At 47.5% G+C, this 14944-nt stretch overlaps 2 protein-coding genes across 6 annotated transcripts in view; one reads left to right on the forward strand and one right to left on the reverse strand.

The window, feature by feature from the left end:
• ero1b (endoplasmic reticulum oxidoreductase 1 beta) overlaps nt 1-14944 on the forward strand; it is a 275013-nt gene that overhangs the window by 164022 nt on the left and 96047 nt on the right. The window lies entirely within an intron of this gene.
• Nucleotides 1-14944, reverse strand: part of gpr137ba (G protein-coupled receptor 137Ba) — a 45811-nt gene that overhangs the window by 23037 nt on the left and 7830 nt on the right. For 4 of the 5 annotated variants that reach the window (XM_085996688.1, XM_085996685.1, XM_085996687.1 and 1 more), the window contains exons 2-4: nt 12999-13048; nt 11339-11561; nt 9550-9699 (exon numbers count right to left, since the gene is read on the reverse strand). In XM_085996688.1, coding sequence (XP_085852814.1) covers nt 9550-9699; nt 11339-11561; nt 12999-13048 — 423 coding nt within the window. The remainder of the gene's footprint in view (nt 1-9549; nt 9700-11338; nt 11562-12998; nt 13049-14944) is intronic. The other variant, XM_085996689.1, reaches the window with a different exon arrangement.

Consider the following 14944-nt stretch of genomic DNA (forward strand, 5'->3'; position numbering starts at 1 on the left):
GAGGGAGGGAATGGGGGAGAGGGAGGGAGGGGAGGGCGTGAAGGAATGTGGGTGAGGGAGTGGGGGGGAGGGGGAGAGGGAGGGAATGGGGGAGGGGGGAGGGGGAGGGAATAGGGAAGGGGGAGAGGGGAGAGGGAGGGAATGGGGGAAGGGGAGGGAATGGGGAGGGGGGGAGGGAGGGAATGGGGGCAGGGGAGAGGGGGAGAGGGAGGGAATGGGGGAGGGAATGGGGGAGGGAGGGGGAGAGGGAGGGAATGGGGGAGAGGGAGGAAATGGGGAGAGAGGGAGGGAATGGGGGGAGGAGGGGGGAGAGGGAGGGAATGGGGGAGGGGGAGAGGGAGGGAATGGGGGAGGGAGAGGGAATGGGGGGAGGGAATGGGAGGGAGGGAGAGGGAATGGGGAGGGGGAGGGAATCGGGGGGAGGGAATCGGGGGGAGGGAATGGGGGGAGGGAATGGGGGCGTGGGAGGGAATGGGGGAATTGGGGAGAGGGAGGGAATGGGGGAGAGGGAGGGAAGGGGGGAGGGAATAGGGGGAAGGGGTGGGAAGAGGGAAGGGAAGGGGGAGGGAGGGAGGGGAGGGAATGGGGGGAAGGGGTGGGAAGAGGGAAGGGAAAGGGGAGGGAGGGAGGGAAGGGGGGAGTGAAGGGGGGAGGGAATGGAGTAGGGAATAGGGGGGAGGAAATGGGGGTGAGGGGGAGGGAATGGGGAGGGGGGAGGGGAAAGCGGGAGGGAGGGAGGGGGAGAGGGAGGGAATGGGGGAGAGGGAGGGAATGGGGGGGAGAGGGAGAGGGAGGGAATGGGGGAGAGGGAGGGAATGGGGGGAGAGGGAGGGAGGGAATGGGGGAGAGGGAGGGAATGGGGGAGAGAGGGAGGGAATGGGGGGAGGGGGAGAGGGAGAGAATGGGGGGAGAGGGAGGGAATGGGGGAGAGAGGGAATGGGGGGAGGGGGAGAGGGAGAGAATGGGGGGAGAGGGAGGGAATGGGGGGAGGAGGGAGGGAGAGGGAGGGAATGGGGGAGAAAGGGAATGGGGGGAGGAGGGGGGAGTGGGGAGTGGGGAGAGGGAGGGAATGGGGGGAGAAAGGGAATGGGGGGAGGAGGGGGGAGAGGGAGGGAATGGGGGAGGAGGGGGGGGAGAGAGGGAGGGAGTGGGGTAGGAGGGGGAGTGGGACACAATGGGGGAGGAGGGGGGAGAGGGAGGGAATGGGGGGGAGGAGGGGGGAGAGGGAGGGAATGGGGGGAGGAGGGGGGGAGAGAGGGAGGGAGTGGGGTAGGAGGGGGGAGTGGGACACAATGGGGGAGGAGGGGGGAGAGGGAGGGAATGGGGGGGAGGAGGGGGGAGAGGGAGGGAATGGGGGGAGGAGGGGGGAGAGAGGGAGGGAGTGGGGTAGGAGGGGGGAGTGGGACACAATGGGGGAGGAGGGGGGAGAGGGAGGGAATGGGGGGAGGAGGGGGGGAAGAGGGAGGGAATGGGGGGAGGAGGGGGGAGTGGGAGGGAGGGAGGGAATGGGGGGGAGAGGGGGGGAATGGGGGGAGGAGGGGGAGAGGGAGGGATTGGGGGGAGGAGGGGTGGAGAGGGAGGGAATGGGGGAGGGAGGGAATGGGGGAGGGAATGGGGGAGGGGAGAGGGAGGGAATGGGGGGAGAGGGATGGAATGGGGGGGGAGAGGGATGGAATGGGGGGAGAGGGAGGGAAGGGGGGAGAGGGAGGGAATGGGGGGAGAGGGGGGAGAGGGAGGCAATGGGGGAGGGAGGGAATGGGGGATAGAGGGAGAGGGGGGAAAGGGGGGAGAGGGAGGGAATGAGGGAGATGGAGGGAAGGGGAGGGAATGGGAGGGGAAGGGGGGGAGAGGGAGGGAATGGGGAGGGAATGGGGGGAGGGAGGGAATGGGGGTGGAGAGGGGGGGTAAATGCTGCATTTCTGACCTGCTACATGGGGGTATAAATGGTGCTGCTTCAAGAAGACGATGTTTATTAATGGAAGTGATTGAAGTTGGAAATACAGATACCCGTTTTTGTTTAATTATTTTTAATACTATGAACTAAACTACAGTACTTTATATTTGTTGGTTGTCTGGTTGCATTATGATTAATATTCTAATTATTTATGTGGACGTACAGCACGTCAGCACCATAGGAAAGCCGCTGCTCCTACTGCTTGTGCAGCCACTGCTATAGTGACATGAGAGATGGGCTAATACATTGAAAACTTTAAAATTAATACAAATTACACGGATATGACTCTTTCAGCTCACCTTGGGTTTTTGGATTGTTGTTGATGCATAACCGTGTAACTGAGTGATGTTTCTGAAGTGCTAATACATTATTATGCAGTTCTTTTATATCCCAGTCATTTCTGACAAGTAATTTTTTATTGAAGAGTTTGTACATGATGAACTAAAAGCTTTTAATTAATTCTACCGTAAACAAACTTGCAGAATGGGCCTGGAAATGACAAATGAATTTCAATATAGGTAAGTGTGAGGTGGTGCATTTTGGTAGGAGGAATAAGGAGGTGATCTACTCCTTGGAAAATAAGAGTCTAAATGGGGTAGAGGTGCAAAGGGGTATCGATTCACAAATCATTAAAAGTAGCAATGCAGGTTAAAAAAGCCATAAAAGTGCAAATAAAGCACTGGGGCTCATTTCTGGAGGAATAGAATTCAAAATCAGAAGTTATATTAAACTTGTATCAAGCCTTGTCTGATTGTCTCATGATTTGAGACGGTGGGGTGGCAATATGGCATTACTGTATATGTTTTTAAGTGGTTGCTGTTGTTGTTGTAAAAGTTGATGTTATTGTTGTTCTAAAATTTGCTCACGGACGAAAAGGTCATGCTCAAAGGAGTGCGTGGCCTGCTCCGTACCAAACAAAATTAGTCAGGAGTGTGATGAAATGCTCTGCACTTGCCTGGATGAGTGCAGCTCCAACAACACTCAAGAAGCTCAACACCATCCAGGACAAAGCAGCCCGCTTGATTGGCACCCCATCCACCACCTTAAACATTCACTCCCTCCACCACCGGCGCACCGTGGCTGCAGTGTGTACCATCTACTGCAGCAACTTGCCGAGGCTTCTTCGACAGCATCTCCCAAACCCACAACTTCTACCACCTAGAAGGACAAGGGCAGCAGATGCATGGGAACACCACCTCCTCAAAGTTCCCTGTTAGATCCGTGGTTCAGTGGATAAATAATTACACGGATGCGGTACATAAACAAATAACAGGTCTTTACTGGAGGAGGGTAATCTCTAGACTGGGGTACAGAGGCATGCGCACAGCTTATATACCGGTGTGGTCACTGCCGGTACTACAGTATACAGGAGCTGTAAAAAGTAGTTCTGACTTAAAGCACATACACTACAATTCCTCCCTTTTTAGATTAATACCCCCTTAATATTCAAATAACAATTACATTTTTACATGTACATTCAATAACAAAAGTCCATTTATAGATTCAGTCTTTGGGGCGGCTTCCTGACCCTTTCGGGATAGCGCCTTTCCAGAGGTTCTTGTTCTTGGTGCAAAGGCGATTCTGACCCCCTTTCATCGGGTAGTTCATCGGGTTCCACTGCTACTGGGTCTGAAGTAGATACTACCGGTATGTCGGGTTCATCCCCAGGTACTCGAGACATGGGGTTGACGCATTCCTGTGATGCTAAGATCTGATCGACGTGGCGTCTCACAATGTGCTCCCCGACATCCACTGTGTACATTAATGGCCCCTGCCTTGTACATATCGTTCCGGGTTGCCACTTCTCTGTTCGATAGTCCCGGGCCAAGACTGGTTGCCCTACATTGAAGCTCCTTGTCGGCTTCTCGTTGATGTGCTGGAATTGTTTGTCCTCAACATTTCTTCGCACATTTGGTCTGAGCAAGTCCAGACGAGATCTCAACCTTCGGTTAAAGAACATCATGGCCGGGGTCTGGTTGGTAACTGCATGTGTCGCGTTTCGGTAGGCTAATAAGAAATTGTCCACCTTATGCTGTAGTGGAATTTCCTCATCGCACATGGCCTTTATCGCCTTCTTAAAGGTTTGTACGAACCTCTCAGCCAATCCATTGGTGGCTGGATGATACGGGGCGGATGTGTAATGCCTTACCCCATTCCTTTTCATGAATTTTTGGAACTCGTCGGACACAAACTGTGGTCCATTATCAGAGCAGATCTGCTCTGGCAACCCGTTTCTGGCAAATATGGTCCGTAGGACTGCAATCGTTTTCTCTGTAGTGGTTGAAGACATCTTTATCACCTCAGGCCACTTTGAATGAGCATCCACTGCTATTAAGAACATTGAGTCCATGAATGGACCAGCGAAATCAATGTGCACCCGTTGCCATGGAGAGGAGGGCCACTCCCATGGGTGTAGAGGGGCATGTGGTGGTGCATTTTGGACCTTCTGGCATCCTAAGCAGCTCTTAGTTAGGTCTTCGATTTGTTGATTGATTCCCGGCCACCACACATAAGCCCTAGCTAGGCTTTTCATTTTCACTCCCCCCAGATGACCTTCATGTAGCTCATTTAGCACTCTCTCCCTTAACTTGGGTGGATTCACCACTCTGGATCCACACATCACTGTCCCCTGGCATACTGACAGCTGTTCTCTTCTGGATGAGAATGCTGGCAACAGTGAGTCGCCATATGTTGGCCATCCCCTCACCGTCAATTCATATACCCGTGACAGCGTCGGATCATTGCGGGTCTCCTTCTCTATATCCGCGTTTGTTACTGGCAATCGTTCAATTATTGACGAATAAAATATCTCAATAGGGTCCACTGCTGGTGCTTCCTCCACAGTAGGCAGTGGCAGGCGCGATAGCCCATCAGCGTTCCCATGCTGTCTCGTGCCTTTATATTCTATTTCATATTGATTCGCCTCTAGAAACAGGGACCATCTTTGTAACCGCTGTGCAGTCATTACTGGCATGCCCTTCTTAGGATTAAAGATGGAGACAAGTGGTTGGTGGTCAGTCAGCAAGGTGAACTTCTGTCCATGCAGATAGTGGTTGAATTTTTTTACTCCCCATACTAGGCTGAGGGCCTCCCTGTCAATCTGGGCGTAGTTGCGCTCGGCTGAGGTTAGTGACCAAGACGCAAAGGCTACTGGCCTCTCCAACCCATCTGGGAATTTGTGCGACAGCACCGCTCCAATGCCGTAGGGTGATGCATCACATGCCAAATGAATTGGTAGTGCTGGGTTGAAATGGGCCAACACCTCTTTTGATGTGATCAATTCTTTACACTTTCTGGAAAGCTCGTCTACGTTCGTCATCCCACTTCCATGGTACCCCTGTTTGCAGTAGGGTGTTCAGCGGGTGTAATACCGTAGACAAATTTGGTAAGAACTTGTGGTAATAGTTTACCAGCCCGAGGAACGACCTCAGTTGTGACACATTTTCCGGTGCTGGAGCCTTGACTACTGCCTCAATCTTGTCAGGGGACTTATGTAACCCCTCTTCATCGATGACATGGCTGCAATACGAGATCTGTTTCTGGAAAAACTCGCACTTGTGGCGATTAGCTCGTAGCCCATATTCCTTTAATCTGGCGAGCACCTTCTCCAAGTTAGCGAGGTGATCACCGTCATTTTCGCCCGTGACCAAGATGTCGTTCAAATAACACTGGGTCCCTGGAATCCCTTGCAGGACCTGATCCATCGCCCTTTGCCAGATAGCTGGAGCCGAGGCTACTCCAAACACCAGCTGGTTGTATTGATAGAGACCTTTATGGGTGTTGATCGTAAGGTAATGTTTCGAAGCTTCTTCTACCTCCATTTGCAAGTACGCCTGGGCTAGATCAATTTTGGTGAAGCGTTTCCCACCAGATAGCGAGGCGAAAATATCCTCAATTCATGGAAGCGGATATTGCACCACGTGAAGGACTGGGTTCACTGTCACCTTAAAATCCCCACAGATGCGGACCTTCTTTGGTTCCCCAGGCGTATTACTCAATGGCCTCTTCATTACAGGGACGATGGGTGTAGCCCACTCGCTCCAGTCCACTTTGGACAGTACTCCTGAACGTTCCAACCCTTCCAGCTCTGCTTCAACCGCTGGTCTGATCGCATAAGGCACGGTCTGGCCTTCAGAAACTTTGGGCTCGCATTATCCTCTATTTTAATTGTTGCTGTTATTCCTTTTAGTGTTCCTAGCCCCTCCTGGAACACTTCTTTTGCGTCAGTTAGCATTTTTGACAGTCGTCCAGGTGTGACGTCGTCATCCTTTTTGGCCTCCACCTTCAGTGCCTGTATGGAATGCCAATCTAAATGTATCTTCCGGATCCATTCACGTCCTAGCAGTGGTGGTCCTCCATTTGGCAATACATATATATCCATTTTAGGTATTTCCTGACCTTTATATGTCACTTTCACCCTTATTTTTCCTTTGGGGTAGACTTTTTGCCCCGTATACGTCTTCAAGACAATCTCTGTAGCTTTCAAGGGTATGTGTGAAAATAGCCGCTTGTAGTCTCTTTGATTTATGACTGTTAGAGCTGACCCTGTGTCCAATTCCATTTCCACTTGGACTCCGTCTATCTTGAGTGTAACCCAGATAGTCTGGTGATCCTCCATTTCGGTTACATTATGTAGTTTCAGACAACCCAGCTCCTTGCTTCCGGAGTCTGTGTCACTTTTCTGTTCGTCTGAACCACTGTCCATCACCTGGTGTACCTTTTTGTACTTCTCCTGTGGAGATTTCTTACTGTTGGTTTTCTTCCCAGACCTGCAGACTCTTGCTATGTGTCCTGCTTTCCCACACTGTCTGCACACTTGGTCCTTGAACCAACAATCTTTCTGGTCATGTGTTGTTCTGCCGCAGCGATAGCACTTCCCTGTTCCATAGGTCATTTCGTTGGTGCCATATTCTTGCGGTCTCCGTTGTATCTCTGCAGCGCCCCTTGCGGCTGCTTCGTGTGATACTGCCATACTGAAAGCTTTGTCCAGCGTAAGGTCCTTTTCTGATAGAAGCCGTTTCTGGGTTCCTTCACTTTGTAGCCCACACACAAACTTGTCCCTTAACGTGTCTGCTAGTCCCGCTCCAAACTGGCAGTTTTTCGATAGCTTGCGCAGTTCCGTTAGGTACTCAGCATTGCTTTCGTCTTTGTGTTGGTTCCTTTTATGGAACTTAAATCGTTCTGCTATCAGCAGCGGTGTGGGGTTTAAGTGGTCCTGTAGGATTTCTACTATGCTTTCAAAATTCTTGTTTACCGGCTTCTCTGGGGTTATTAGATTTCGCAGAAACCCATACGTTTTTGCACCCATGGAATTGAACAGAACCAGTGCCTTATTAGCATCTGGCACTTCATTCGCCCTGCAGTACACCTCAATATGTTCCACATATGTCGCCCAATCTTCGACTTCATTGTCGAACGTAGAGATACTGCCACTCTTCGGCATCCTTGGTTGTGCGTTAACTATCACCAATGGCGCCTCCCGTGCTTCCTCTTCTTCTCCGCTGGCACAAAATGGCGTCTCCCGCACTTTCCTTCCTTCCCGCGCTCACCCGTCTTCTCCACTGCGGCTTCGCAACTTCCTTCTTCTCTGCGGCTCAATGGCGCCTCCCGCGCTCTCCCTGCTTCTCCGCGGCTCAATGGCGTCTCCCGTGCTCTCCCTGCTTCTCCACGGCTCAATGGCGTCTCCCCTTGCTTCGCCCCGCGGATCCTGATCAGCCCGTGATCCCTGGCTGTGCTCTGCGCGTTCTTCTCTTGATATTTGTCGACGCCGCTCAGTCTAGAACCCGGCTGTTTCTTACCCTCTCTCTCTCCGGTTTGCAGTATTTTTCCTCGACGCCGCTCGGTGATCAACCCCCGGCTGCGCCCTGCTCTCTTCACCCTCTTTCTTACCCCATCGATGCTGCCCAGCTCTCTCACTCTGCCGTCGGTCGGCTCCAGCCGCCGCTGCTCGGGAAGGGTCTGCTCTGGACCTGTCGTCAGTCTCTTACTGCTCGTTGTGGCTGGGGAACCAAGCCCGGCTCTCCACAGCCTCCCCAGCAAAGTTGGATCTCTGCCTGACTGCTGGGTGGTTGCTCGCGGTCAACGCCCGTGTTCCTGGACTCGACTATTTTTTTTTTTATGTTGCAGGTAGATTCGCATCAACACTCGTCACCACTGTTAGATCCGTGGTTCAGTGGATAAATAATTACACGGATGCGGTACATAAACAAATAACAGGTCTTTACTGGAGGAGAGTAACCTCTAGACTGGGGTACAGAGGCATGCGCACAGCTTATATACCGGCGTGGTCACTGCCAGTACTACAGTATACAGGAGCTGTAGAAAGTAGTTCTGACTTAAAGCACATACACTACATTCCTCTCCAAGTCACGCACCATTTGGAAATATACCGCCGTTCCTTCATTGTCGTTGGGTCAAAATCCTGGGACATCCTCCCTGATGGCACTATGGGACTGCAGCGGTTCATGAAGGTGGCTCACCACCACCTTCTCAAGGGCGACTAGAGATGGGCAATAAATGCTGGCCTTGCCAGCGATGCACACATCCCAGGAACGAATAAAAAAATACCAGAAAATCGGGTGGCTGGCAGTTGAAAATCGGGGGGTTGGGATAAACCAGAGCTGCTCTTTGGAGGACCCCCCCGCAATACAATTTTCATTTGTACCAGGCAGTGATCTGTCTAACCAGCAGTCCAAAAGCTACTGTCTAAACCCTTCCATCACCCAGTCCTTCTATTCAAAACATTTTTGTAATGAATACACCAAGAAGTCTGCCTGGTTTCCACAATCAGTTGGTGACTAACTGGTTCACCTAATAGTTCAAAACTACTCTGAATGGTACAATTTTAAAAGGTGTTGCAGGAACAGAGAGACCTGGGGGTCACATGTACAACTCTTTGAACGTGGCAGGACAAGTTGAGAAGGCTGTTACAAAAGCATACGGGATCCTGGGGTTTATAAATAAAGGATAGATTACAAAAGCATGGAAGTTATGCTAATCTTTTATAAATTGCTGATTAGGCCTCAGCTGGAGTATTGTGTCCAATTCTGAGCACCACACTTTTAAGAAGGATGCAGAGGAGATTTACTAGAATGATACCAGGGATGAGATATTTCAGTGATATGGAGGGACTGGAGAAGCTGAGATTGTTCTCCTTAGAGCAGAGAAAGTTAAGAGGAAATTTTATAGAGGTGTTCAAAATTGAGGGGTTTTAATAGAGTAAATAAGGAGAAACTTTCCACTGACAGGAGGGTCGGTAACCAGAGGACACAGATTTAAAGTAATTGGCAAAAGAACCAGGGGGGAGATGAGGAGACATCTTTTACGCTGTGAGTTGTTACGGTCTGAAATGCACTGCCTGAAAGGGTGGTGGAAGCAGATTCAAATAGTGACTTTCAAAAGGGAATTGGATGTATACTTGAAGGGGAAAAATTGCAGGGCTATGGAGATAGAGCAGGGGAGTGGGACTAATTGGATAGCTCTTTCAAAGAGCCAGCACAGGCATGATGGGCCAAATGGCACCCATCTGTGCTGTATCATTCTATGAAAAGGTTTAGTGAAAGTTCGAGACTGACCTGACCCAGAGGCATACTGACCTGATCAGACACGTTGTACCAGTCATAATCAAACGTGTTGATGTGGTTATAGGAGGTGAGTGCGATAGCAACCAGATTGTAGCAGGCCCTTGATGTGTACAGTAATATAATTACCACTCCCACCACTGCAATCTGACACAAAGACGTCCCCTGAAAATACAAACACAATGGAAGATATTCAATGGCCAATGCATTCCTTTTTAGATCTCCATTCGAATGTACAAAAAGCAATATTTGATACCAGATAAATTTCAGAAAGATGTGCTAATGTTTCCTTATGTGAAATATTGTGGACTAGGTGATGCAATGGGTTTGCACACTGTCCTGACACCTCTGGGACCTGAGTTTGAATCCAACCTAAACTGATAGAATAAAAGTCTTCCCCTCTCTGGGTCCTTAACTGAAATGAGGTTGCATAGTTCTGCACAGACTGGTAGCCCTCTCCAAGAGAGGTCATGAGGATGGGTTGGTGTGGAGAGTAATGCATGTGGGAGCAATTTACTGAGGTTGGGGAACTAAGGAACTATAGATGTTTACAGCACAGAAGGAGGCCAATCAGCCCATTGTGTCTGTCATTGCTCTTTGTTGGAGCAAACCAAAACTTCCCTATTCACCCAGTCAAACATTTCATAATTTGAAAAACGTCTATTAAATCGCCCATTTGCCATCTGTGTTACAGTGGAAATAGTCCCCATATCTCAAACCTCTCCCCATAACTCTAGTTTCCTACTTCTGGCACCATCCTGGTGAATGTATGCTGTCTCTGGGTTAATGTCCTTTCTATAATGCGGCACCCAGAGCTGTACACAGTGCTGTAACTTAGGCCTAGCCGTCGGCATGTAGAAATTTATCATTACTCCCTTCACTCTTTGTAGTCACCAAGGCTTGGGAGCTCTTTGGTAAATCTGGAGGTTTGGTAGGTTGGAGTTCAGTACGGTGAACTCCTACTCAAGACAGTGTTGAAACGCATTCTGTGTTGGCTTCAACACTGCTTCATGACTTGCGGAGAAAGTTGAAAACAGCGGGGGGCAATTTGTACCCCACCCCACCTCCTGGTTTAAAAAAAAATTAGTCTGTATGCATCAAGGTGAAGGATGTTAACACCAGGAATGGAACACTTATATATTCCAGGTAATTTGAAACTGGAGTGCTCTGAATTTCCCATGCAATTGGTTTGCAGTTTTCAATAAATACACTACCAGTTGCTAGAGTGGATTCCTGTAGTCTGTAACCAGTGCCAGAAACATAGTCCTAAGGTAGAGATTTAATATTCCCAGGTTTATAATCATAAATAGAATGAGAGACAGATCACTTTACAGAAGCAAACCAAGGGTCATTGTGGTCTGAGGAGATGGAATGGAACACCTATTTAGTAGTTCTAACACACGGCCAGGCATAAAAGATGTGTTTAGTATTAATCCCAATAAGTTGATTCTGAAACAAACGTACAGTCCGCTTCGGTTCACTCTGGCTCAGTCATTAAGTAATATCCTGCTGCAGTAACTGTAAAATTAAATTACAACACTGGAATCAGAATCAACTGAATGAAGCTGAAGTGGTCTTACACTGGACCTGCCTCTGTGACTCTCTACCTGCCCCCCCACCATATTGGATGTTAAAATTGTTACCAATCGATTATTTCTGCTGAAGCATCATGACCTGAGGTCATTGTTTTTGTAGATAATTCATTTCTGAGGTGTTAGAAAATGATCAGAAGAAAACAGCCTGTAAAGTCTTAACAGGAAAATTAGGTCATTTCTCGCCCATGACTTTGTTATGGAAAACAAACCTTTGATTCTAAATATATATTGGCCAGGGACATTTTAGCAATCTTGTAGAGGCTCACAGACAGTGAGATTGCACACAGCACAAAGAGGGTGTCGTTGATGGCTACACGAACATACACAATGGTTTTGGTTTCGGTGTGTGTGATCTTCACAAGCAATGCGCAAGTCAAGTTTACCACAAGGAATAGGAGACTGGCCAGCAGGAAAACCAGCTGAAGGGGCAGCCTAGAATGGAAAAGAAACATCGATTCAACACGAGTTCAACATTGAGTCAACCTGTCTCAACCCATCTGTTGCTGAAACCCTCATCCATGCTTTTGTCATCTCCAAACTCAGCTATTCCAATGCTTTCCTGGCCGGCCTCTCATCCTACACCCTCTGTAAACTTAGGCTCAGCCAAAACTCTGCTGCCCGTATCCTAACTCGCACAAAGTCCTGTTCATCCACATCACCCCTGTGCTTGTTGAACTACGCTGGCTCAGTCCGGCAACACGTTGAATTTAAAATTCTCATCCTTGTTTTCAAATCCCTCCATGCCCTCTCTCCTCCCTATCTCTTTAATCTCCTCCAGCCCCACCCGAGATAGCTGCGCCTCTTCAATTCTGGCCTCTTGCGCATCCTCGATTTTCAGCACTCTACTATTGACAGCCGTGCTTTCTGTTGCCTAGGCCCTAAGCTCTGGAATTCCCTCCTTAAACCTCTCTACCTCTCTCTCCTCCTTAAGGCCTATCTCTTTGACTAAGCTTTTGGTCACCTGTCCTAATAGCTCCTTATGTGCCTTGGTGTCAAATTTTGTTCGGTAACACTCCTGTGTAATGCCTAGGGATGTTTTGCTATGTTACTTGCGCTATATAAATGCAAGTTATTGTTGTTGAGTTATCAACATGCAGCATTTATAAAGCATTCTTTACATTCATGCTTATGATTTCGTAACAAAAAGCTCACTTATTTTCATCAGAACGAGATCTTCACAATAGCATTAAGTTAAACGACTCCTTTCAGCTTGCATGAATAAGATCCAGCCTATTATAAGGTATGCTGTGACTGTACTATATAATGGTAATATAGACTGACTGTACTATGTAATGGTAATATAGACTGACTGTACTATGTAATGGTAATATAGACTGACTGTACTATGTAATGGTAATATAGACTGATGACTACTATATAATGGTAATATAGATTGTACTATGTAATGGTAATATAGAGCGACTGTACTATATAATGGTTATATAGAGCGTACTATATAATGGTAATATAGACTGACTATTATGTAATGGTAATATAGATTGACTGTACTATGTAATGGTAATGTAGACTGACTGTACTATATAATGGTAATATAGACTGACTGTACTATATAATGGTAATATAGACTGACTGTACTATGTAATGGTAATATAGAGCGACTGTACTATATAATGGTTATATAGAGCGTACTATATAATGGTAATATAGACTGACTATTATGTAATGGTAATATAGATTGACTGTACTATGTAATGGTAATGTAGACTGACTACTATATCATGGCAATAGAGTATATTGTGACTACTGTATAATGGTAATAGGGTGTAGACTGACTGCACGTTATAATGGTAATACAGTGTAGATTATGACTATTATATAATAGTAATAGAGTGTAGACTGTGACAGTACCTGTATTTTTGAAGCTCTGGGTAGTACTTGGATTTTGCCTTGAAAATCACCTGGAATACATAACGTATTTCTAACTATTTAAACTTTGCAATATTTAGAATTTAATTTACTCGAATACTGTTAGTAACATTAACCCTAATGGATTGAAGTGTGTCTGACAGTTACACAATTCGCTAAAACATGCACATGGCCAAATGTTTAAATACTGTGGTTTAAGTAGCTGATATATTGGCCCAGAAATTCGGGTCTCCATGGGCGAGTACGCACGGGGTACTCACCCGTAAGCCCAATGGAAGTGCCAGTTTCCTGCATGCGTGGGAAACCGGCACTTCCGTTCCCCTGAAAGAAGGGGTTCAGAAGTCGAACGCATGCACAGGAGAGGCTGCGCGTGCGCATCGAACTTATGTTCTTTTTTGCAGGTTTTCCCGGGAGGGTAAGTCTCCAGAAGTTAGACATGTAAAAAGCAGTCACAAGGCCTGCTTTTTACAAGGTAAGTGGTGAATTAATTAAAATTAAAACATTTTTCCACAGGTTTATTATTTTTAAATACTTTAAAGAAAGGTAAGTTTATTTTTAGCCCCGTTAGAAAATGTAATTAATTTTTTCAAAAATTTAAATTATTGTTTAAAATAGTTATTTCATGTAATTTATAGTTTATTTTAAAAATATGATGGTTTTTAAAAAATTTATTTGAAGATTTAGTGATGTTTTGGGGCTTGTAGTATTTATAGGTTTGACAGGTCTTCCTGTCAAACTTATGAATGAAGCATTCCCTGCTACCATTGGCTGCCCATGGCCCACGTGATCCCAGGGGACACTTCGAACTAACTGCGCGCCAGCTGTTGGAGCAGGCCCCGGATTGGAATTCCACGGGGGCCCACAGCTCAATGGCCGGCGCGCAAGGTAATGCAGGTCGGGGGCTTGCACCCGCGGGAAGCCCCCGACCTGAATTTCTGGGCCGTTAAATGTCAGCAGCTTCATTTGTTTCATCGCACAACTCCGAACTTCAGGCTCTTTAGTCATATATTGGAAAACTGACAACTATAACAAGTGAGTTTTGTAGTTGATGACACAGTATTGCCTTTCTCATAATCAATTTACCAATTGCAAAAAAAATGTCTAGCTAGAGAAAGATAATTGTGTCCTTTGTAACATGTTCTATAGAGAGAAAGAAAGAACTTGTGTTTATATCGCACCTTTCACGATCTCAGGACATCCCAAAGCGCTTTACAGCCAGTGAAGTACTTTTGAAGTGTAGTCACTGTTGTAATGTAGGAAATGCAGCAGCCAATTTGTGCACAGCAAGCTCCCACAAACAGTAATGTGATAATGACCAGATAATCTGTTTTAGTGATGTTGATTGGGGGATAAATATTGGCCAGGACACCAGGGAGAACTCCCCTTTCCTTCTTTGAAATAGTGCCATGGGATTTTTTACATCCACCCGAGAGAACAGACATTAAACTTGGTTTAACATCTCATCCAAAAGACAGCACCTCTGACAGTGCAGCACTCCCTCAGTACTGCACTGAACTGTCAGCCTAGATTTTGTGCTTAAGTCATGAAGTAGGACTTGAACCCATGACCTTCTGATTCAGAGGCACGAGTGCTGCCCAATGAGCCACGGCTGACGATAGTCGAGTGAGATGGGGAAGAGGTGAGGTTGGTAGGGTCAGAGTTATGAGATGATATGGAGTTTGGCCTTCTGCATGATGAAGTTTACACTGGTCATCAGCTGGCAGATTTTAAGTACACCTGAAGTGGGGTGATCTGGACCTTGTAAACTGATTTTTCCTTCAGCAGTGCCCAACTACTCAAGAACTCAGATGGGTGCATTTTATTAATTCACCAAAACAGATGTAAAATAGCCTCTAGAGGAAATACACACCAGTTTTCTGGTCTGCTGATTTGCAGTACCCATTGGTGTAAAGCAGTTGAATTACCAG

Source organism: Somniosus microcephalus, chromosome 9 (assembly GCF_052327205.1).
Source record: "Somniosus microcephalus isolate GS21.2 chromosome 9, FLI_Smic_1.0, whole genome shotgun sequence".
In the NCBI taxonomy this organism is placed as follows: Eukaryota; Metazoa; Chordata; class Chondrichthyes; order Squaliformes; family Somniosidae; genus Somniosus; species Somniosus microcephalus.